Below are 22,487 nucleotides of genomic sequence, written 5' to 3' on the forward strand. Positions count from 1 at the left end.
GATTTAAAATCTCCATCAAGTCTGCTTTCCAAATCCGCTGTCAAAACTTGAATATCTCAATTAATTAATGATATTCAGATATTGCGAATAATCTTTAGGTAAAGAAGAAAATTTAGGTTGTAAAATCATATAAAAATGTAGTTAGAGAGCAAAAATTATGTTTGAGTGGATTTCCATGTCGTAGTGGATCTAGATGTTTGAGTGGCTTTAGATGTATGAGTGGTTTTCAATGTCAGTGTGGATCAAGATGTCTGGGAATAAAAGTAAGTCGTAGGTTAATATAAGTTTGATATTAATGTAAGTATGACTTAAAATGTAAGTCTCGGACGAAAGTAAGTCTGACTTGAAATGTAAGTCTCGGACGAAAGTAAGTCTGACTTGAAATGTAAGTCTCGGACGAAAGTAAGTCTGACTTGAAATGTAAGTCTCGGACGAAAGTAAGTCTGACTTGAAATGGAAGTCTGATTCTAAATGTAAGTTCTAGACTAAAGTAAGTCTGATTCTAAATATAAGTCTGATATTAAGATAAGTTTGTAACTAAAATTAAGTCTTATTCCAAAAGCAAATTTAATTGTATAATAAGTCTGGATCTAGAGTAAGCCTTAGTCTACAGCTATTCTGTGTCAAAAATAAGTCACGAACCATAGTAAGTTTCGGACTAGAGTATGTCTGTAATTCGAATCATTCATATTCTTCAATTATCCCGCCAAAAAAATTATCGTCTTTTTATCATACCATAGTTTTTATCAATCTCGTTCTACTAAAAAACCTTTATATTGGTGATTTCTTTGTTAAACCCGTATTTTTTCATGTGAATCTTATTGTATAAACTCTAAAAGTTCAATTTCCGGTCGAAAAAAACTTGAAAACAATTTGTATTCGACGAGTTAAAGAGCTCTATTTATTCTAAATTTTCCAAAAAAAATTAGATTTCGTTTTTTCGCTTCAAAAAATGTTGTTTTAAGTTTTAAAATTTGTAATTCAAAATTTTTTTGGAAAGATTTACGATTTTTTAATACTGCGAATGAGTTTTATTTTACATACTCTATTGATAAATCATATTTTTGTCGAGATATAACTTTTTTTAAAAAAATTATATGCAAAGAGTGTTATAGAATTCTAGAAGGTATAGTGCATAATTTGAAGTATACTATCAAATAAAGAAATTTTACAGTTTTTTAGTTTTATTTAGATGTACGTTATTTTAGATGGCTTCGTCGAAAACAAAGCATGTCTGTTAAGTTTATTCTTAACATGGTAAATAAAATGGCAACGAAGCCCAGTGTACTGCGTCTTATGCCGTAGTTTTTGTTATCTTCATACTCAAATACAACAAATACAAATAGATTTATTACGAAAAAACGTATAAAACAAATGATATATTTATTTCTAGACAAGTTGACGAACATGTAGCGCAACTGTATCGCTTTAGAGAACAGTTCTTCCAACACCTACTCATTCAGTGAAAGATTTAAGAAGAACTCTTACTCGACCTTAACTACCTACGCTTTGCTTGAACAATTCCCAACGAGGTTACTATAAGGTTGCAAGTCTTGTCAAAATGTAGTATGCAATACGTTGGGGAAAAATAGATATATACGAACAAACTACTACAGTCTAGCAACTAGTCTTTAAGTGTAATGTATTTTTGCTACAAAGAGCTCATAACGAAGTCAAATTTTGCAATTTGATGTCAAAACTAGCTAGTTGTTGAATCAAATAGCGTTGTGACTTTGTATACATCACGATCTTGTGGTATCAGAGCTGTACTGCTGCAGACTAATTCAACTAAACATGAGCAAGATTGGGATTTCTATTCTCTGGGGTGCGAGGCTCGTCCAAAGTTCAAGCAGCTACAGTGTTTTGGATCACCTAAAGAACTTTGGGAATTCAGTTATTACGTAAATTTCTCAAGATGAACTTGAGAGCAGCGCAGTTATAACGAAAGTCTCTGATGAAAGGCAATGATTTCTTTCATGAATGATCTAACGTTAGCTTGAAATCAGGAAAAGAGACTATTGATGACTTACTTTCCATCGATGGTGCACAACAGCAGGGAGGGGATTGGTGGGTTTGGGGAAATTCGCTGAGGCACTAGTGTCCGGATTGTTCGTCAAATAGGTTTCCTTTCCTATAAAGAAATGACACTTTTTTGGCGGCTTATTGACTCAGAAAAATTTGAGAGTTAACGAATAATTTTGGCGCCAAAAATAATTTCTCTTAATTTATTAAATTTAATATACGCACATCCATAAGTTATGCTATTTTTTCTATTTATTTTGTTCTAAAATTCTAAATATTTTTTTTTCATAACATAAAATATGATGTCTAGTCTCATTTACATAACAACATGCCTTAGAATAGGTTTTTTATTCTTTTTGTCACTTTAAATTAAGAATAAAAAGATAATTTAAATTGAATATTTGCGATTATTCTCACTAATGCTGCTTCCTCTTTTATTAGGTAGACAACAAAAAGTTAGCCTTGGACTCCCATATCAGATTTTTGATTGGTTGCGTATATAATGAGCTGGGATTAATAGACGAAAACCCAGTGAGAAAATTTTTGACGCCTTTTGAAATTTTCATCCCATATAGTGACATAGCAATAAATATTTTACAATTTGGAGGACAAATCGATAGAGAGTTTGATTACACATATAGAACAATCAATTATAAGATCTGTTAAATATCAAAATAAAAAAAGATTAAAAATTATAGATATCAAAAGGAATTATGACTTATTAAGGCCTATAAAATAAAAATTTAAAATATGGTTTTCGTTTTGCGAAAAAAACGTACAATACGCAATTTCGCTAAAAAACATTTAGCTAGCAATTTCGACCTTTGACTCCACTCAAGACGTCACTTTTTTAATTTTGCGGTATCATATTTTTGGAAAATCTTTATGAATATAAAAAAAAAAAAAAAAAAGGTAGTGGGGCTTCCAGGCACTTCGTGCCCTCTAGCCCCGAAGATGTTTAGTATAAATGAAGTTTTTATTCGGAAAATTGTTAGTCTTCTGGTGTGAATTCGGAGGACTCTTCTTCTTCCTCCATTGCTTCTGGGAAGAAGCCTTCTTCTGGGTCGAAAACATTATATAATGTTTCACTTTTCACAAATTATATATGTTTTCATGTTTTGTCACTTTTCTGTCACTTTTCAGGAAAAAACATTTTTATTATTATATATAAATGAATTTTACAAAACCTCCGTTACCGTTCTTTGGAAATAAGAGTAGATGTAAAGATATTATATTGAGAGAACTTAAGAAACTACCGAAGGGTCTAACATTTGTAGATTTGTTCGGTGGAAGTTTCTATATATCCCATTTGTGCCATACAATATTCCCAGACTCAAAGATTATATGCAATGACTTCGACAACTATATGGACCGTCTCAAACATATTCCAGACACTAACAAAATATTGAAAGAGTTAAAAGAAAAGATACCTATAGGTAAGATGGAACGTATACCATTAGATAAGAAAAATATTGTGAGAGAGGTTTTGAAAAAAGCAGAACATATAGACTGGGATAGTATATCTGCTAGACTATTATATAGTGGTTCTATAAGAGTTCATGACATTGAAACACTTATGTCAAAAGTTTTATATCTTAACTATACAAATGTTTTCAAAGAGGACATAGAAAAATATATTGAGGGTATAGAGTTTGTGAGATGTTATTGGACAGAGTTGTATGAAAAATATAAAGACAAGGAAAATGTTTTCTTTATAGTGGACCCGCCGTTCTATAACACATGGATTTTCAATACCAAGTAGACTGGACTTTGAGAGACTCTTTAGAAACTTTAGACGTTTTACATAACCATCCATGCTTTTACTTTACATCCGATAAAAGTGGTTTGGAAACCGTTATGAGATGGTTAGAGGACATACATGACTATGAGTTTAGATATGACAGATAGAATATGAGAGAGGTCCTATAAACCGGAGAAAGTGTCATAACAAAGAAATTTTATTAGTAAGTAAATGTGGTTTGAAATAGGACTACTTGTTTTAGGTTTTTTCCATTGTGTCATTTATTTCTTTGACGTGGCAGAAAGATATAGAGAATATGAAGATGAACCAATGCCTGCAAATGTTCAGCATATGTACTCGTAAGAGATATTTTTATCTAATATTAAATGGACGCACAGAACTTAGCGAATGCACAGCAACCTGGACAACCAAACCCAGAGAATATTCCAAATGAAGTTAGAATACAAACTGCAATGGCAAACTATGGTCAAGTGCCAACAGATGTACAAATGCAAACTGCCATGTCAAATGACGCTGCGTTAGGTTTGCCACCATGGTATGCAAATATGAGATGGAAAGAGTTTTATACAAACCCTGAAGTGGGATATAAACAACTTTATGCAGATGACGCGAACACAGGAGTTGACCCAGAATATGTTTTCTACCAGAGGAGAAACAGAATGTATGAGCTCCAGTTAAAGAATGCTATGGAACTCAACAGGAACGTAAGAGACTAGGCGGACATTAGATTTTTACTATATGTAAATGGGTTTCTTCAGTAGTATTGGAAACTTCTTCAGAAGAGTTGGAAGAGGTATATGGAATGGAATAAAACCGTAGGAAGAGGAATTTGGAACGGAGTCAAAAATATTGGTAAAAGGTAGGTCAGTTTGTTGGTATTATACCTAAAGACCCTGAACCAGAGAACAAGTCCTGTTATACAACAGCCTGAACCCGCACCACAGTCTAGTTGGCAACCAAATCCAACACCTCAACCGTATTAAAAAATATATATTTTTACCGTTCGATAGTAGTTGTATATGAAACTAAGTTCTAAGTAAAACGCATGGTATAATGGAATTATTCTTTTTTCCATCTGTAGTAAACCATACTTGAAAGTCTGAATACTTCCACTTGGGTTCGTATAACTTTGTAGGTTTTTCGTAAAAGTCATTTGCCAAGCATAAGAAGAGTTTTGGGCGCCAGAAAATGAAGCATGAACAATAATAGCATCTTGGTCGAAAACATTTTCATATGTTCCATTAGGGTTTTCGACTTCATAAAAGTCTGGGTGTACTGGATATGCTGCAGGCTGATTTAACATCCTCATAAATCTATACCATGCCAAGTTGTTATATTTTGTAGAAATATAAACGTTTTCTCCAAGGTCTTCTATTCTATTGATTTTAACAGTTGCATTTTTCCTGTCATAAATAATATCGAGATGGTACTCTCCCTCGTCAATGTTATACTGGTTTGCATATTCGATATAGATATCGTTTATTTTTTCTTGAAAAGCTTGAAGAGTTGTTTCTAAGTTTACAAGCAAACTAACTTGTAAAAGTTTTCCCTGTTCAAATTTCTCATACATACGTTTTTCTTTGTTATAGTATCGAACTTCAAAACCGACCGTAAATGGGAAACCATGTATGGCTTCTGAAATGAACTTCATTCTACGAAAGCCAATAGCTTTTGTGACGGATGGGTCTCTTAACCATCTTAATGGGTAGTCAAAACGATAGCCTTCATGCTTTACGGTCTCTGTCTCAAACTTTTGACCGACATTAGTAAAAAGTTCATCTAATGGTTTAGTTGTAGCAACTCTAGAATTTTCTTTTTCTATTGAAAGCATATTTTATCTAGAATAAAAATGTCGAAAGATATTGCTTCCATAAGAGAAATACAACACAACCGACAACTCATTATGCAAGCTCTAAATAAGAACACAACAAACTTTTCAAACTACTCTAAGATATCTGAGTCATTGAAAGAAGGAAACTTAAAACTGACATTAAACCCAATGACAGATGAGTTTCTGTTTCAAGACAATAAGAACCATACTGTCTGTATAAATCCAACAAAAGGAACTTTAAACGAGAAACCTATAAATGAACTTCTTTTGAAAGCAGATGTTGACAACAAAGCTGACAAAGAATATGTAGACGATGCAATAGCAAAAGAAGAAGAAAGAGCTAACAATGCTTATGCAACAAAAGAACATACTCATCCTGAACTAGCAGACAAAACATATGTTGACAATAAAATGTCAAGTGAAGTGACAAGAGCTGAAAACGAATATTCTAAAAAGACTCATACACATTCTATATCTGAAATAACAGACTTAAACGTTAGCCTTGAAAATAAAGCAGATAAGGGATATGTGGCTAGTAAGTTAGAGAAGAAAGCGGATAAGGAATATGTGGATGAAAAAGATAATGAAATTAAAGAAAGGGTTGACTGGTACCATGAATGGACATCGAAGATTTTAAAAACTAAAGCCGATACAGGATGGGTTTCAAGATGTTTAGACCTTAAAGCAGATAAAACTTATGTTAACGATGAGTTAGAGAAGAAAGCAAATAAGAACCATACACATACAAGTTTTACAACTGTTGCTATAGAAAGTATTGAAGGAACGGTTGAAGAAACTGGTGGGGATGTATTATATTGTAAACCTCCTAACTTTCCACAAGGTTTAACATCGGATGACGACATAACGACGATGAAAAACATTAGATGTAAAGATGTTTATGTCATGAAGGATGAACATAATATTAAATTCACTGCTCAAGATTTATATGACAAGAAAGCAGACAAAACAGAGCTTCAAACATTAAAGACAGAAATGCTTCAAACATTATATCCTATAGGCTCTATTTATACGTCAATGAATTCAACAAATCCAGCAACAGTTCTGGGTTTTGGAACTTGGACTCAAATAGTCGACAGGTTTTTGTATTGTGCAAACTCTTCAAAGGAAACAGGTGGAAGTAAAACGATTTCAGGTGAAAATTTACCTGCACATAGTCACTACATAGATTTAAGTACATCTCAAGCAGGTTGGCATAAGCATAGATATTGGGATTGGTCAGCAATGACAAAAGGTAAAGGATATGATGTTAAAGACAACGTTAAGTTTGCTATAAATTGTTACTGGAGTAACACTGAGGGAGGAGGAAACCATACACATCGCGTTTCAGGATATACGCAAACAACGGGACAAAGTAAAGAATACATGCCACCTTACATGACAGTTTACGCATGGTATAGAAATGCTTAGTCGTCATTTTCAACTTCTTTAGCATATTCGTCAGGAGTTGTCTTATATTTGTTAGGAACTGTCTTTGAAAGTATACCACCTTGAACTTTGACAAGTTTGAAACGAGGTCTGACAATAGTCGTTTTATCTTCTGCTTGCAGTCTGTACATTTTGCCATGTTTGCCTAAAACTTCATAATATTCTCTTGTATACTTTCTTCTATTTTTACGAACACGAATGTGAGTACCTGTCGGGTTCCCATTGTTGTCATAGTCAATAGTATTTTCATATGGGTCGCGTTTAGGTATTTCTATTTTTACTTTGTCACCTTTCTGAAGTTTGAAGCCCGGCATTCTTTCTTGTTTGTCTCTTTTGACTAAATTATTAAATATATAGTCTTTTTCTAAGTCAGGGTTGTTTTTCATTTCTTCGGGGGAGTGGTTTCCCAAACCTTTTTGTTTACGGCTATTGTAAATATTTAAAACTTGTCTCATCTTTGCCATGGAGAAGTGTCTATATTTGTCGTCATATGACATTTCATTTGCTTCACCACCTTGTGGTTGGTTTAAGTCTCTTAACATTTTTATACAACCGTCAATGACACCAAGAGCAGAATGGTTTTGGTCGACAATGAAATATTGGTTTACATTTTTTGAACGCAGATAGTTTTTAATATCATCTGATTTGAAAGAACTTTCACAGTCAGATGTCAGTTTTGTTGGATGGTATTTGTCAACGAATATTGTCAAAGCAGTTTTCACATCTAAAATATTTTTGGACCATAATGGTATGGCTTCACAGTATCTTGTGTTTTGACCGACAAATATTAGCCAGTATGGTGGTCCATCTGTTCTAACTCTCGGAATGTTTTCCAAGATATCCATAAACCAAGCATTTGGTGTTGAACTAAAGATTTTTATCATGAGTGCTTTCTTTGTCGCTTTAGAAACATAGGGGTCCTTGTTTGGATTCGTCATTTTTTATCCTATAAGAAATGGGTTTATTTGGCGCATTAGCAGGAGTTGCATCCAGATTTTTGCCCGCAGTGGGAACAATAGCCAGAGGTGTATTTGGAGTTGGAAGGAAGATTTTGAGTACATTAGGTATACTTAAAGAGAAAGCACAACCTATTATACAAACTGTACAGAAAGGTTGGGATGTAGCACGAGATGCAACAAATCTTATTCCAAATCCTGAAACAAGAGGAAAAGTTCAAGGATGGATGGACAATGTAGGAAGACAAGCAGGAAACTATTATAACAAAGCAAATGACTACTATAACCAAGCAGGACACTATATGGACCAAGGTGAAAGATTCTTTAACAGAGGATATAACCATGCACAACAATGGGTAAACAATAACCAACCTCAACCGCCTCAAACGTGGGGAATGTAAAGTTTTTTATTGAGATGAAATGAACAATACAGCATTGAGACAAATGGGTTCAAGATGGATTTGTCGGCTTCCAGCAGTTACACAACGTGTTTGTCAAGTTCTTCCTATACCTCAGGAAGTTTTAGACCGACTTAAAAAACAACAACAACCAGTTGAAAACAAACCAAACTAAAATTTTTTACTGAGATGAAATGACCGAAGAAGTTGAAACGGTAGATTTGACACCACAAACAAAAAGTTCAGAACCATTGTCAAAACCTGTCAAAGAACTTACAGATGAAGAGAAAAATTCAATAATAGAAAGTGCCAGGTCTGGAAATACAAACCCTAACTACAAAGTCACTTTTCATAAAAATGGAACGGCTAGTATCTCAAAAAAGAAACAGACTCTCACAAATAAAATATTGAAGTCTGAAGGAGCTTTCGAGACAACAGATGGAAAAGTTTACTTCACTGACCAACAGTTCATTATAGAACATCTCATTGACTTAGAGTCGAAATATTCTAAACTTTACAACAAACACAAAAGTTGAAAGGAAAACAAAAACAAATGGCATATGATATTTATGAAGATGTTGACGACACAACTGTTCCTGCAAGTGAAGTAAAGTCAGAGAAACCGAAAAGTGACGAAAAACCGATAGAAGAAGAAAAACCAAAAACTGAAGATAAACCAAAACCAAAGTTTAGTTTGGAAACTAAACCAAGTCAACCTTCATTAGCTGGTATGGGTTGGCGTCAAAGACTTATGGCAGCAGGCGGTTATGTAAAGTAAAGAAAAAAATATTTTTTTTCTTTTTATAAAAATGCCCCCATATAGAATGGATAGAAAGTCTGCTAGAATAAAAGCAGAGTTGCAAAGATATGGTTGGAGAGTTTCGAAGAAGTTTAAATATAGGAAGGGAAGACCCATAAAAGTCTATGACAAACTGGCTGGTCTGACCTACGAAATGGATTTGGAAACAGCACGTGCCAATTATCCAAACAGACTAGAGAGGTTAGAAGAAGAACGTCTTATGGACATGCCTTTCGATGTTAGTGAACATTGCATGAAATAAAAATTTATTTTTTAAAAAAGTGACATTTTTTAATTTTATTTGAAATGTACGCTGAGTTTGTTGGAGAAGACCGTTGGGAAACTTGTTTGTTAGATGAGAAATATGAAATGGCATACCATTTTAAAACAATATATTTTTACATATATTAAATGCTTCAGGTTGAAAAACAAAGAACAAAAGTAGCAGATACAAAACCGTTAGACTATATCTTTACAAATGCTGGTAGGACTATTTCAGATGAAGAAATTTCATCCCGAATATACAGGTTTGACTATCCAATTCGTTGGCTTCAAAGTCCTTCAGATGCAAAGGCAATAGGATTTAGAAGAGTTTTGTTTTCAAATAGAACTAACGCATTTATGTTCGCAGTATATTTTCATGGGCAGTATAAAGGTTCTGATGGTCTAATAGACAAATTTGACGAAATGAGAATCTTTACAGTTCGTTCAGACGAAAGTCTTGAGAAAACTCTAAATGACTTTCAAACTCAAATGAACAAATATTATTGGGAATTTCAAGAAAAATACGACTCTTTACTAAATGGAACATACTATCTGAAACTAGAATATGACAAGATGAACTCCACCGTTTCATTTCAAAAGATTGAAATTAACCCTCCAAGAGATACAGAGTTTTTATATTGGAAAGTAGACAAACGTTCTTGGGCACAATTTCTTCGGTTACTAAACCAGAACGAACCATTACCACCAGATGGTCCATTTAAATTTATACTTCCACCAGCAGATTTGACAGTTTATAGAAACGTGTTTGACCCTCAAAATGTTATGTGTCATGCAAGTTTCAGTTCAAGCAACAATAGTTTTCTATGTATTGGTAAGGACTTTTATGACTTTGCTTCTAAATTCTACGAACCACCTAGTAACAGTTTCTCTGACTTTCAAGTTTGGTTCACAACAAATGGTGTGCAACATATTATTCCATTGTACTATGACTTTTATCTCGAATTGTCTTTCATATATAACTACGGAAAAGTGCTGAAAAAGTATTGAAAAATAATGTTTATGTTAGCATGTTAGATCTAACACGTTTTCTACCCTCTTGAATTTGTCATGACTTCTTCGTAAATGTTTTGTCAAGACTTCTTCGTAAATGTTTTGTCAAGACTTCATCGTAAATGTTTTGTCAAGACTTCTTCGTAAATGTTTTGTCAAGACTTCATCGTAAATGTTTTGTCAAGACTTCTTCGTAAATGTTTTGTCAAGACTTCTTCGTAAATGTTTTGTCAAGACTTCATCGTAAATGTTTTGTCAAGACTTCTTCGTAAATGTTTTGTCAAGACTTCATCGTAAATGTTTTGTCAAGACTTCTTCGTAAATGTTTTGTCAAGACTTCTTTGTAAATGTTTTTTCACATGTTTTCTAACCTCTTGAATTTTCATGAATTTTCCCGAAATAAAAAATAAAGTTAGTTTTATTTTTTTGTATTTTTTGTATGTAAGATATGATTTCAGGGATTTTTTTGACGAAGTGTCAATGTTCACTTCGTCAAAAAATAACAGTTATCTAATGAAAAAGTGTCATTTTTTTGTATTTTTTTGTATGTAAGATATGATTTCAGGGATTTTTTTGACGAAGTGTCAATGTTCACTTCGTCAAAAAATAACAGTTATCTAATGAAAAAGTGTCATTTTTTTGTATTTTTTTGTATGTAAGATATGATTTCAGGGATTTTTTTGACGAAGTGTCAATGTTCACTTCGTCAAAAAATAACAGTTATCTAATGAAAAGTGTCATTTTTTTGTATTTTTTTGTATGTAAGATATGATTTCAGGGATTTTTTTGACGAAGTGTCAATGTTCACTTCGTCAAAAAATAACAGTTATCTAATGAAAAAGTGTCATTTTTTTGTATTTTTTTGTATGTAAGATATGATTTCAGGGATTTTTTTGACGAAGTGTCAATGTTCACTTCGTCAAAAAATAACAGTTATCTAATGAAAAAGTGTCATTTTTTTGTATTTTTTTGTATGTAAGATATGATTTCAGGGATTTTTTTGACGAAGTGTCAATGTTCACTTCGTCAAAAAATAACAGTTATCTAATGAAAAAGTGTCATGATTTCATCGTAAATGTTTTGTCAAGACTTCTTCGTATATGTTTTGTCATGACTTCATCGTATATGTTTTGTCATGACTTCATCGTACATGTTTTGTCAAGACTTCTTCGTAAATGTTTTGTCATGACTTCATCGTACATGTTTTGTCAAGACTTCTTCGTAAATGTTTTTTCACATGTTTTCTAACCTCTTGAATTTTCATGAATTTTCCCGAAATAAAAAATAAAGTTAGTTTTATTTTTTTTATTTTTTTTATTTTGTATAAAAAAATAAAAATGTCAACAATCGGCACAACAACAGTTCAAACAACAACAGCACCAAACTCGTTAGTCATGAATCCTACGTCAATGTTAGTAGAAATGAAAAGCTTCATTCCTTCTTCATATACTTTCGAAACAAAAATCCAGAAGATAAAGCAAGAACTTTTAACAAATAATTTAGACTGTAGTGCGAAAGATGAAACAAATGAAGAATATCTTTATGAAATGCAGGACCTCATCGACCATTTGCCTAAACTACCTGAAATCCAACAACAAAAACTCACTATTCCTGAATTCGACGAAATTGAAGTCAAAGCAACTGACTCAGTAGAAATAAAGAAGTTCATACGAAAGGTAAACTATGAGTTTCTAGGATTTCATTGCAACCATAAGGTTATGGACAAAGATTGCGACATGGTATATAAGAATGTTTCTGACATATATAAATCTGAAGAATTTAAGACCTACGACAACTTTGTTTCGTTAGTTGCTGAATGTGTATGGCAGATAAGAGATAAAGATAAAAGAGGCAAAGTATGGAACAAACAGATAAAACCAGCAACTTTTGAGTTAAAGAAAACCATTGACGCTTTAGTTGTTTTAGCAGGTAAGGTTTCAGAATATAACGCAAAAATGAACCCGCAATGTTCAAAATGTAAAGCGGCAATGAGGAGATATAACTACTCCGTCAAAGAGATAGAACGTATGAGAAACGACTATGCAGACTTAAAGAAAGAAATGACAAACATTGAGTTTGAAACAGTTGGAAAGATAGACAATGACACCAAAGTGGTTAGAATAGGTGATTTAAACGTAAGATACTCAAAGAAATACAACAAATATTCTTTGTCAGACATTATATCTCCATCTGGAAAGAGACCGCAGGACTGGGTTAAAATTGCTTCTACTCAGAAAATTTTGACAAGAAATCCTGAGCTTATGATATCAGTAAAATTCTATGGAACTGCAGCATATCTTATAGACAAAAGTCTTATACCAATAGTTTTGTTATGGATTGACCCAGTTGTTGGATATAACTTCATAACATATGGTTCATTCGATACGGAACGTTGCAGTGAAGGCTTACTTTACATCGTTCAGAAACCGAAGGACTTCAATACAAAGAGATATAAGATAGGAAGAACATATAATATAACTCTAAGATATGACAGTACAGTCAATAGAGTCAAGGTTGTGTTTGTTAATGATATGAGAGCTGCTGAAACAGAACTACTTGAAAAGTTTGAGAAAATGTATGGTGCTCCCATAAAAGGTAAAGAAACGTTTGAAGTAGATGAGATAGATAAAGCTATAAAATTATTTGACGAAGTTGCTGAAAAATACATGTAAAAATAGCATTTATTTTTGTCTTTTGTGAAAGTCAGAAAATAAAGTTAGTGTCATTTTTTTGTATTTTTTTGTATGTAAGATATGATTTCAGGGATTTTTTTGACGAAGTGTTAATGTTCACTTCGTCAAAAAATAACAGTTATCTAATGAAAAAGTGTCATTTTTTTGTATTTTTTTGTATAAAAGATATGATTTCAGGGATTTTTTTGACGAAGTGTTAATGTTCACTTCGTCAAAAAATAACAGTTATCTAATGAAAAAGTGTCATTTTTTGTATTTTTTTGTATAAAAGATATGATTTCAGGGATTTTTTTGACGAAGTGTCAACCTTCACTTCGTGTCATAATGTAAAAATAACGTTTACCATGTAAAACGCTTGTGAAAAAACAGGTGAAAAAACAGGTGAGATCGCACCTCTTCACCTAAAATATATTTTTGCTGAATTCAGCACAAAATTCTGAGTAAAATGGCATAAGATTGCTTCCCTCGGAAAACCGAGAGAAGAGATTCCGTACGAAAACAGTGAAGAACAGCGAGTACGTAAGAAAACGTAGTCGCCAAAACTCTATGAAAACAGTGAAATTTCTCTAGACCGACTTTTTTCGGGGTCGCCTAAAACTCTATGAAAATCATGAATTTCCTTAAGATAGAAAAAATAAAGTTAGTTTTATTTTTATTTATTTTTTTATTTTGTATGTAAGGACAGATATGTCAACATCAGAGAACACAACAACTGCTATCGTTCATGAAGCCATAAATGAAGAATATGAGTACATACAGTATAACAAACAGTTACGTCTCATTCGTTCAGTCAAAGATGACATGTACCAAATGCAAAGTATTTTGAATGCTCTTCGTTCTACAAAGCAAGCACATCATTGGTTTGAAAACCAACAGACAAAAGAACTTTTAGAAGAATTTCCTCATATGTTTGCGACCCGAGGAAAAACCGCGAGTCGAGATTCCGTACGAAAATCGTAAAAATTTGCTAAATGGTTTGAGAGGCTGGTATGTACATAGACTTCTTGTAAATGCTGTTGCAATGTGGGCTTCACCTCGTTACGCTTGTTATATTTTCATGATGTTAGATGAAATTCATAGACAAGAACGTGAAGAGCTAGAGAACAAGCTTGAAGCAAAAGACAAAAGCATTCAGAAAAGAATACCACGTTCGGTACCAAAAGGAAAGGAAAAGAACTATAAGTATATGATTTATACTGAAGAGATGGAAAATGAAGAAGATAAAGATATGGTTATGTTGCATTTAGTCAGAAGAAACAACAAAAGCTTTTACGACCTTGCTAAGATTTACAAATCTGACAGAAATTGGTTCTATCGCGAAAACTTACCGATTTCAATGACCCCAAATGAAGATGTGAAACAAATAGTTCAAGATACGTTACCTCAAACACACTATGATATGAAAGGTTTGTACAATACTTACCTTCAAAGAAGATTTGCCATTGTTAAAGGAAAAAATAACAGAGTATTTTGACAACTTCAAACAAGTAGAGTAGATGAACCATTTATTTTTCAAGCTTGACTTCAGATGGCTCAGGTAGCTCTATAAAGTAAATTGCCTCGTCAAATCCTTCTGGCATTCCGAGTCCTTCCTTCCGACAGAAAAAGTTTTTCCTTCCGACAGAAAAAGTTTTTCCTTCCGACAGAAAAATATTTTCCTTCCGACAGAAAAAATTTTTCCCGACGACAGGAAGAACGCTTCCAGTTGTCCGTCCGTAAACCATTCAAATTTTCGAAAATTGAGAACTTTTTGGTCGAACTTCAGAAAAAGTTTTTCCTTCCGACAGAAAAAGTTTTTCCTTCCGACAGAAAAAGTTTTTCCTTCCAACAGGAAAAGTTTTTCCTTCCAACAGGACACAAACGAATGTCTCACGTCCCTCTTCCTGAATGCCTTCCAAAGCCAGAAGAACCGACAGCCCCAGCACCACAACAGACTTACTAAGACTAAACACTTACATTTTTCAAGCTTGACTTTTTACAATTTGAACTTTGTTTGCGTAGATATGAATTCTGAAAGAAGTATGAGGGTCTTGTATGACTTTATACTTCTCCCATAGTTCATGTCTGTCAAACTTACCTGCCATGGACTCTTTCATAAGTTCCATGAAATCGTCTTCGGACAATCCGGGGAAAAGTACAATGTCAGTCAGTATTCTCTTTACATCCTTACTTAAACTCTTTGCTGTCTGTACACATATTACGACTGAAATGTTAAAGTGTCTGAGCTTCTTAAGAATTCGACACATATCTTGTTCTCTATTCTTAAGCAAAGGATGAGAGGCGAAATCATCTAAGATAAGAAGACATCTATGAGGGTATGTCTTCCAATCGTAAGATTGCAATTTCTTCGAAATGTATTCTATCTCTTTCTGTTTGTTTCTGAAGTGTTTCTTCTCTAATATTCTCTGCATTTCCTCATTTGGGTCTTTAAACTTAGAATTTATATACTCATTTATAGCATTATACTTCAAAACTCTTCTTTGGTACTTCTTTATCCAATCTAACAACTCAGTATCCTTTATACATACTAACTTAGACTTCTTTATAATATCTTTGAACGAATTGACGGTTTGGTCAAATTGACCAGAAGTACTACAAATGACAACTAACTCATAGAATGGGTTCTTCTCATCTAGTTCTTGTTGTTGTGCAGCCATTTTAAGATAAGTGAAAGTCTTACCCGACCCAGGTGGTGCAATTAGACCTGTTATACCATTCTGAGCAAATAAGAACTTGTCATGTATAGGCTTTATCTGAGCATTTTCTAACTTCCTCTTGTTCTTGTTTAAAACATTCTCAAATTTTTTGTCAATGTCAGCAAACTTTTTTTCTAACATATTTTAGAAAAATTAAAATTTTTATCTTTTAGAAAATGTCTAGCGATTTCGTTATCTATATTCGAGACAAGCTTTTCGACAGCAAAACATCTGTCGACCATAAAATCTTACATAGTGTAAACAAAAAGGTGAATTTGTTCTAAAGTTCTGTTTCTGGGAATATGACAAGAACCATAAAAACATTAAAGCAGAGCAGTCTTAAAATTTGTCAATGACAGACTTGTTGACAGAGATGACGCCTCTTGGAGAGATGAAGTCCAACAAAACTTCTTAGAATGCAAAGAAGACACATGCGCTGTTCTTGAAGATGAAATAGAAAACAGAATAGATGAGCTATTAAAGGACAAAGAACTTTTACATAAATATGGTTCTGAGAAATTTGACATAACTCCACCAGAAAAGAAGAAGAAAGAAAAGAAAGAAAAGAAAGTAGAAGAAGAGAAGAAAGAACCTGAACCAGTTCCAGAGAAAAAGAAATTTGACATGTAAAAATAAAATTTTATTTTAGAACATTTCTGGGTCAATGTCAATGTTCTCTTCCTCTTTAGGAGCAAACACTGGCTTAGACTCTAAAATCTTTTTACCCAATTTACCTTGAACTTCAACTATCTTAGACTCATAATATTCATAGTCGTCTGCTTTCTTTGGTTCATAAGGTATAACAAGTTTGTATGCTTTGCCTTCTTAAGGTTTGAAAACCTTCTGTCAAAACTTTCTTTGACTGCTAACAAACCTTCTATGTCTAAGTCTTCAAATTTCGCACCATTTTTAGTCACAATAGCAAAACTTAAACTGGTTCGATGTTCCAAACTTTGCTGAATGAAGACTTTTCAAAATGGTAGAAGTAAACATTCAAATATGTGAATGGGTCTAGTTCTTCTTTAAGTCCTGACATGTACTTGTTTACTGAAATATATTTCGTCATCTTTTCTATCGGATAAAAAATTTTTTTAAAAATTTACTCATAAAAATTTTTCTTTGTATATACACCATTCTGTACGTCTAAAAGACTTTTGACATTTGCCAAGAATGTTCGTTAGACGCTGTCATATAACCATATTCTTGACAATATTGTTTATACGAATCGTACAATGACCTTTCATCTAAACACTCAAAGTCAGTTTCATCTACGAACAGTTCATATACACTCTTGTTTGCTTCTAACAATGTTTGTCTCTCTTCGGTATGTGGAATTTGTCTTGGATTGAACTTTGAAATATCTAATGTCATAAAATATGAGAAAAGTGGTTGTAAAAGTCAGATGTCAAAGTTTCTGCTAAGTCGTCAAAATATTCTGTATCTTGCATATGAGAATCTGACGTTCTGACAACTACATATCTTCTGTCAGAACTTTCTAACTTCATCGGAACAGTATTGTTTGAAACCATAATGAAGTTTGCAACATTTCACAAACTCTTTGGTCTTTATATTTTCTTTCAACAACTCCAACTTTGTCTGTTATAAAGACTCTTCAAAGCATCTGAGTTCAAAACTTTTGTTGTATCTATACTTTGAAGTTCATTGCAAACTATAAGTTTCATATTCTCTATTGAGGAGTTAAATTTACCGCAGATGTTTTCTAAGTTTGTCATATTAGGGTTCGAATAGCCCTCTAATAGTTTGCATAAGATATCTGTAAAGAATGTGTTCTTACCAGTTCCTTGTTTTCCAATTATAATGAGAGCAGTTTCATTTTTAGCACTTGGATGTTGTAAGATATTTGCAAACCAACATAAGATATACTCATAAACCTTTTCGTTTCCATTGCATATAATTTCTTTGACATGGTCTAACCAAGCTTCTATAATATTTTCTTTCCATTCTACTTGTTCGTATTTATATCCAGTGAAGATAGAATAGAAGTTTGGAGAAGGTGTATAGAACTTTATACCACGAACTGAAAAATCTTCTAACTTTGACAATAAGATATCCCAAGCATCTAACATCTTCATTCCAACTTGTACGACTTTTATTTTCTTAAGTTTCTGTCTACATTCTTGTTCAGACACTATTGTTGCTCTTGGTTTGTTAAAGACAACATCCCATTCTTTCATAACATAACATTCTGGGGCAGAGTCGACATAAATGATAAACGTTTCAAATTCTCGACTGCTTTGTTATAGTCTCTAAATGGACACATATTTCTGAATGCTTGGAAGTCATAAAAATCTGAAACATCTATTCTGTACATTTTTATAAAAATAAAAAAAATATTTTTTTTATTCTTGACTTTGTTGTTGCATTTGTTGCATTTGTTGTTCTTGAGCTATTTGTTGTTGAAGTTGTTCTTGTAATACAATACTTTCACCAGTTGCATCTTCCAATTCGAAACTTTCTGCCGTCATTGACAAATACATAGGACATAAAAGTTTTACAGGAACAAAGTTTGCGTCAACTAATGTCAACGTTATACTTGCCAAAGTGTTTGAGTTCACTAAGGTTGAAAATTCTGCATTCGAATGAACAATAGGCAAACCAGCAGAGAAAGTATTGTTTATACGCATAAGTATCTTTTGGTCATAATAGTTTCTGTCGACATTCGAATAACACTTTGAACCTAAGTTTGAAACAATATATAAGATTGGTGTGCTTAATGTCAATGGAATAGACATTCCTTGTATGACACCTTTTCCTGTTATAGGAAACTGTTGGTAGTAAAAACCAGAAATAAGTTTTGTATTATAGCTCATATTGTTTATAGTAAACTCAGTCGGACATCCAAACATAATGAAACCTGCTCTAGTTGCAGCACATGTTACACCTGTACTTAAAGTATTAAATAAGTCAACAAAACCTGTTGGTGGTATATCTGAGTAAGTATCTTCAAAGGAGTATTTTTTACCATTCACAACAATAAAGTCTTCTGGTGTCAAAAGAGCAAAACAGGCTTTAGTCGTCATTGTGTTTAAAGTTAGTTTACAATATCGTCCTTGAGGACTTTGTAAGTTTGTTGTTATAGAATTATATGACTCAGGGTTTTTAGTCGTAATAGTATAAACCATTATATCTTCTGCCATTTATATATATTTAAAAAGTTTTTCTGAAAGTGGAGAAGAACTTCATCTAAACTTTCACATGGCGTTTCTTGAAGTTCTCTGTCTAAGAAGTTCAAATATTTTGTAAAGACATAGAACTTTCCTTTGTCTACACGAACAAACAAAACAGGGTCTTTCATATCGTTCAAAAAGTGTGTAAAGTCCTTTACATGAAATAAAGTCTATATTATTTTTCTTCAAACATCTTTCAAGAAGTTTTGACATTTTTACTTAGCAAATAAATTTTAATGAAATGTTGTGGTCGTCAAATATTTTTATGACGTCTGGGAAACTATACTTTAAGTTCAACGTTTCACCTCCTTTCATAACGTATATCTTGTCAATGACATTATATGAAACACCACAGCAACTAATGTCGGGTTCTATTTCTTTGATGTTTATATCGTCTGCCTCTGTCAAAAGTTTCAATAGTTCTTTCAAAACTTCATGAGGTGCAATGACATATGAGTTCACTTTTACAGGGTTGTGTTCGACCAAGTTTAACATTATACTTAAAGCTTGACAAATCTTCTCCTGAGTTTGAAGTTTGTCTTTCAGTTGTTGGTAGTCGTTTCGAATATCTGCAACAGAACTTAAGTCTCTGCTAACTTCAGGATATGTTGGTTGTTCTTTTACAGGAACAATTGCTATACCATCTTCGTCTTCGTATGGTTTCCCCACTTCAACATCTCTGTCTTTGACATTGACAATAACACTTTGACTGTTTGTTTGAGTTGGTGAATTTAACTTCACATCTGCCACCGCCATTAAACCTTTTGAAACACTCACGCTTCTATTTTTCGGAAATGACATTTTACTTAGAATAAAAAGATGGACGTATTCGAGTATCTCTTCGAATTGAAGCAGAACAAAGTTTACACACACAAACAATACAAATACATTGACAGAATAGTTCTTTATACAAACAATTGTAAATGTTATAGAATAGCAATATTTGCTGAACCAAAATATTTCCATAAAGCAAAGAAAGTTGGTATAACTGAAATGGTGAAAGTTCTTGAAGCAGACAAAAATATAACAACAAAACTTACAGATATTTCTAAAGGTAAGTTTATCTTACAATATTATGTCAAAACTGGCGTACTGTCAATATTTGACGGAGAGAAGTCAGTTCAAGAACAACTTACTGACCTGCTGCCAAAATCTGCTCGATGGAAGCTGTCGTTATGCCAATCTGAGGAGCCCCAGCAGGTTTCATCGAACGAATCTTCAAAAGAGCATCTTCCGTGAAAAGTGCTATTGGTTTTGTAAACTTCTTTGCTCTCAATTCATCTGGACCGTCTCTGTCACCAGTATATTGTATTTGAACTGTACCAACAGTTGAAATACCACCCATAAAGTCTTCTGAGTCAGCAAATGGAATGCCAAGCCAAAAGTTTGAACGGTCTCCATTTGTATATTGAGTTTTTTGACCTCCTGTATGAGTCCATACTTTCACATATGGCATAATAGAACTTTGCATTTCAGGGTTAATGGTTGTTGTGAAGTTGTTGTTAAAGTTCATAGCATCTAATGTCAAGTTGTATGACCTCATATCCTCAACTGTAGAATATTCTTCTCTTGGATAATATTTGCCATCTATGTTTATATGATATTTAATACCGGGGTTGTAGAAACAAGAATAGTCATTTATAGTTCGTCTGAACAGTACAAACATAGTATCTGCATGTTTCATTGCAGTTGTTAAAGCAATATCTGTTCTTGCACCTGGGTCAGCACTTTGGTTTCCAACTTCACCTGCAAAGTCTTTGACAGATATTTGGTGTATAGGGAACATAAGTGGAACTGCAATATATTTGGCAGCTAAAGCATTTGAAATATCTGGGTCCAACATATAGACTGCAAGTCTGCTTTCTATTCTCTTGCATTCAAACTTTTCGCATGTAAACTTAACTGGGTCCCAAGCAGTTCCAGCAGCATTGAAATAATAGTTTACTTCATTGTTGAAGTTTGAGAAACCAAAGTCTAAGTCAACTTTGTCTTTGCAAAATTCGGCGAATGACGTTTGATTTGTTCCCTTTACGTCTGTAATAGTGAATGGGTCTTGTGTTGGTGCAATGACTAAGTTATTTTTGCTTGGAGTAAGTTCAATAGAAATTTTTCCTGCCCAGTTTGGCAAGTATCTTAAAAACCTGAAGATGAGGAAAGATGACAAAGGAACTCTAAGTTTCAGTTTTACTTTGGTTACTGCTGCTGCAGTTTGTCCAGAAAGGTTAACATAAACTCCTGGAACGTTAGGGTCAAGTCTTCTTATTTTCTCAATATTTGCATACTGGTCTGTTTGTTCTCTAGCTTGTGGTTGTACTGAGTTTCTCAAAGCGAACCATTCATAGTTTGCCCATTTTACTGTTTGAACTAAGTCAGAGTTAGAATATATCTTATATCCCATGAAAACTTCTGGAGCATATTGGTATCCGACATAGAAAATTCCATTGCAACCTTTCTTGTCAGACAACTTGGCAGAAGGTTTTATTTCAATGTCTTGTTCCACGTATAAGAATGAGTTGTCAATAGAAATAATATGAAACCTGTCGCAAGCAATATCTACTGTTGTTGAAGAACCTTCTCCAAACTCACCTACGTTTCCATAAGAAACAGCAGTTGTATATTCGTAAGTTCCAGGAACTATTTCTGACCTTCTAATGGCATTGTCGCATTCGTTATACCATTCGGAAACATTTCCGTTCATGGCATCCAAAACTGTTGGCGTTATATTCTGAGCGGCGTACATTTCATATGGGTAAAAATATAGAATAGTTGGATTTATATGTCATAATAGAACCCACTCGGACCAAGCTTTACTTTCTTCCTGACTGAGTTTTTAACTCTTCTTTTTCCTTCATTGCCACTACTTTCACTAGATGAAGTTACTTCTTCACTATTTTCACTTTGTTCTACTCTTCTTCTTTGGTGTCGCTTTTGGTAACTTGCCCTCTGCTTCAAGTCGTTGCATCTTTGCCTCATGTTCACCTAGTATGTTGTAAATTTCCCATGTCCTTTTTGCCTTTGGGCTCTGGTCGCCCATCTCAGGTAACCTATATCCTAGAAAGATTTTGTCATAGTTTGTATTTGAGTCTTCGCGTATTGTTTGCATGACTCTTTCCTGAGTTTCCGGTTCAAGCTCTTCAAACAGAGCTTGTCCATATGGAATAAGCTCGTTTCCAAATATATGTTTTTGTAGCCATTCTGGTTTTCTTTCCATGTTACCAATAATATCTTTTGTGAATGGGAAAGCTTTTACCCAATGTTTCAGTCTTGCGTCATTTATTTCTGTAGTTGGTTTTATTTTGTCAAGGAACATGTTTTTCAATACTAACATTTCATTTGGTACTGTCCATTTGAGTTTTCTTAAATATTCATCCCTTCTCGGTTCATTGTCTGCAAAGTAAGTTTTTATGACATTTTGTAAACT

General features: G+C 33.3%; 5 protein-coding genes and 5 pseudogenes across 10 annotated transcripts, besides 1 other annotated feature; 5 read left to right on the forward strand and 5 right to left on the reverse strand.

Annotated features, from left to right (window-relative positions):
- Window positions 1-6,068: 6,068 nt before the first annotated feature.
- Window positions 6,069-22,487: part of a mobile genetic element that runs on past the window's edge.
- TVAGG3_0200670 lies at window positions 8,610-8,979 on the forward strand (annotated as a pseudogene). The gene has a single exon. A coding segment is annotated over exon 1 (370 nt).
- Window positions 9,626-10,486, forward strand: TVAGG3_0200680 (uncharacterized protein; the record flags this gene model as incomplete). Its single annotated transcript, XM_051226297.1, has 1 exon — window positions 9,626-10,486. The coding sequence occupies one exon, from the start codon at window positions 9,626-9,628 to the stop codon at window positions 10,484-10,486; it is 861 nt and encodes a 286-aa protein (XP_051111283.1).
- On the forward strand, window positions 11,827-12,987 carry TVAGG3_0200690 (organellar and viral DNA polymerase type B; the record flags this gene model as incomplete). Its single annotated transcript, XM_051226298.1, has 1 exon — window positions 11,827-12,987. A coding segment is annotated over one exon (1,161 nt), but the record flags the coding sequence as incomplete, so codon positions are not given.
- TVAGG3_0200700 lies at window positions 13,870-14,490 on the forward strand (annotated as a pseudogene). The gene has a single exon. A coding segment is annotated over exon 1 (621 nt).
- TVAGG3_0200710 lies at window positions 15,144-15,472 on the reverse strand (annotated as a pseudogene). Its single transcript has one exon. A coding segment is annotated over exon 1 (329 nt).
- On the forward strand, window positions 16,055-16,508 carry TVAGG3_0200720 (annotated as a pseudogene). Its single transcript has one exon. A coding segment is annotated over exon 1 (454 nt).
- TVAGG3_0200730 lies at window positions 16,978-18,210 on the reverse strand (annotated as a pseudogene). The gene has a single exon. A coding segment is annotated over exon 1 (1,233 nt).
- Window positions 18,239-19,036, reverse strand: TVAGG3_0200740 (uncharacterized protein; the record flags this gene model as incomplete). Its single annotated transcript, XM_051226299.1, has 1 exon — window positions 18,239-19,036. One exon carries the CDS (start codon window positions 19,034-19,036, stop codon window positions 18,239-18,241), a length of 798 nt encoding a protein of 265 aa, XP_051111285.1.
- TVAGG3_0200750 (protein of unknown function, DUF4106 family) lies at window positions 19,286-19,822 on the reverse strand (the record flags this gene model as incomplete). Its single annotated transcript, XM_051226300.1, has 1 exon — window positions 19,286-19,822. One exon carries the CDS (start codon window positions 19,820-19,822, stop codon window positions 19,286-19,288), a length of 537 nt encoding a protein of 178 aa, XP_051111286.1.
- On the reverse strand, window positions 20,199-21,806 carry TVAGG3_0200760 (protein of unknown function, DUF4106 family; the record flags this gene model as incomplete). The annotated part of the gene is made up of 1 exon (XM_051226301.1): window positions 20,199-21,806. One exon carries the CDS (start codon window positions 21,804-21,806, stop codon window positions 20,199-20,201), a length of 1,608 nt encoding a protein of 535 aa, XP_051111287.1.

This window comes from Trichomonas vaginalis, chromosome IV, assembly GCF_026262505.1.
Source record: "Trichomonas vaginalis G3 chromosome IV, whole genome shotgun sequence".
Classification (NCBI taxonomy): domain Eukaryota; phylum Parabasalia; order Trichomonadida; family Trichomonadidae; genus Trichomonas; species Trichomonas vaginalis.